The sequence below is a fragment of the Priapulus caudatus genome, unplaced genomic scaffold (genome assembly GCF_000485595.1).
Source record: "Priapulus caudatus unplaced genomic scaffold, Priapulus_caudatus-5.0.1 Scaffold7357, whole genome shotgun sequence".
NCBI classification, from domain to species: Eukaryota; Metazoa; Priapulida; class Priapulimorpha; order Priapulimorphida; family Priapulidae; genus Priapulus; species Priapulus caudatus.
Window position 1 is genome coordinate 3,971 of NW_014584418.1, and position 1,027 is coordinate 4,997.

The 1,027-nt window shown below is 44.4% G+C and overlaps 1 protein-coding gene across 1 annotated transcript in view; it reads right to left on the bottom strand.

Moving 5' to 3' along the window:
- Positions 1 to 576, bottom strand: part of LOC106820129 — a gene marked incomplete at both ends in the record, with an annotated part of 4,253 nt that extends 3,677 nt beyond the window's left edge. Inside the window, one exon of the mRNA XM_014824677.1 lies at positions 478 to 576. Within this exon, the coding sequence (XP_014680163.1) occupies positions 478 to 576 (99 nt within the window). The remainder of the gene's footprint in view (positions 1 to 477) is intronic.
- Positions 577 to 1,027: the final 451 nt, after the last annotated feature.

Consider the following 1,027-nt stretch of genomic DNA (forward strand, 5'->3'; position numbering starts at 1 on the left):
CTCTCTCTCTCTCTCTCTCTCTCTCTCTCTCTCTCTCTCTTTCGCTTCTTCTCTCTCTCTCTCTCTCTCTCTCTCTCGTTCTCTCTGCGGGTGCATGGACAGACACATCTGCACACGCAAGCTCATCCGTGTTAGCCTGACAATGCCGTATCGCGTGACACTGGCTTTCGCGTGACACAACGGCGCAGCCACAGGCACTTGGAGCCTCTCAATAAAATATATATAAATAAATGTGCAGTCGCGTGCGTGCGGTGTACCTGTGTGTTGCAAAGGAGCATTTGAACGGCATTTACAAGAGATTATCCGCAATAATAGGCGAAAGAGGGTAGAGACACATTAAGGCTTTGGTAGTAAATACATTTAGTGTTTATTTAGCATAATTTTTTTATTGAGACGCTCCAAGTGCCTATGGGCGCAGCGGCAATCCCCACACGACTGACTGCGAAAAATCAACTACTATATATATANGAGACCCACCTCAATGATGACGTCGGAGCTTGCTAGGTAGCGGTCTCGCTGTTCCCGTGGCTTCAGGTACATGAAGGTGAGGTCGAGGGTGCCACCGTACGATGCCAGCTACCAAGAACACACACGCAATCACTCAGTGAGCTGTACATAGCCATATCAATGCCTTGTCACATTCCACAAAATCGTGTAACGAATGACACAGAATTGATCATGATCGAGCAAAGCAATGTGCCCGCAACAAAGCATTGCCAAAAAAACATTTTCGAAAAGAATTGTTTCCCATTAACCATATTTTGTGGTTAAAAATTTACGAATAAATTAAGGTAAAGTATGGTTGAGAATGATCAACTGAAAACACAGTAATGTCTGCGTTATATCTGTCACCACTACAGAATGAACACCTAACCATAAAAGACAATTTTGGCATTTCCCTTCAACGACACAGTTACATAATGCCACCACATTATCAAATGGACACTCGTCTATAAAGGAAGACTTTTGTAGTTTCCCCCGAGTGGCCCTTCTAAGCAAGTCCATCTGTCTGTGGCCCTTCTAAGCA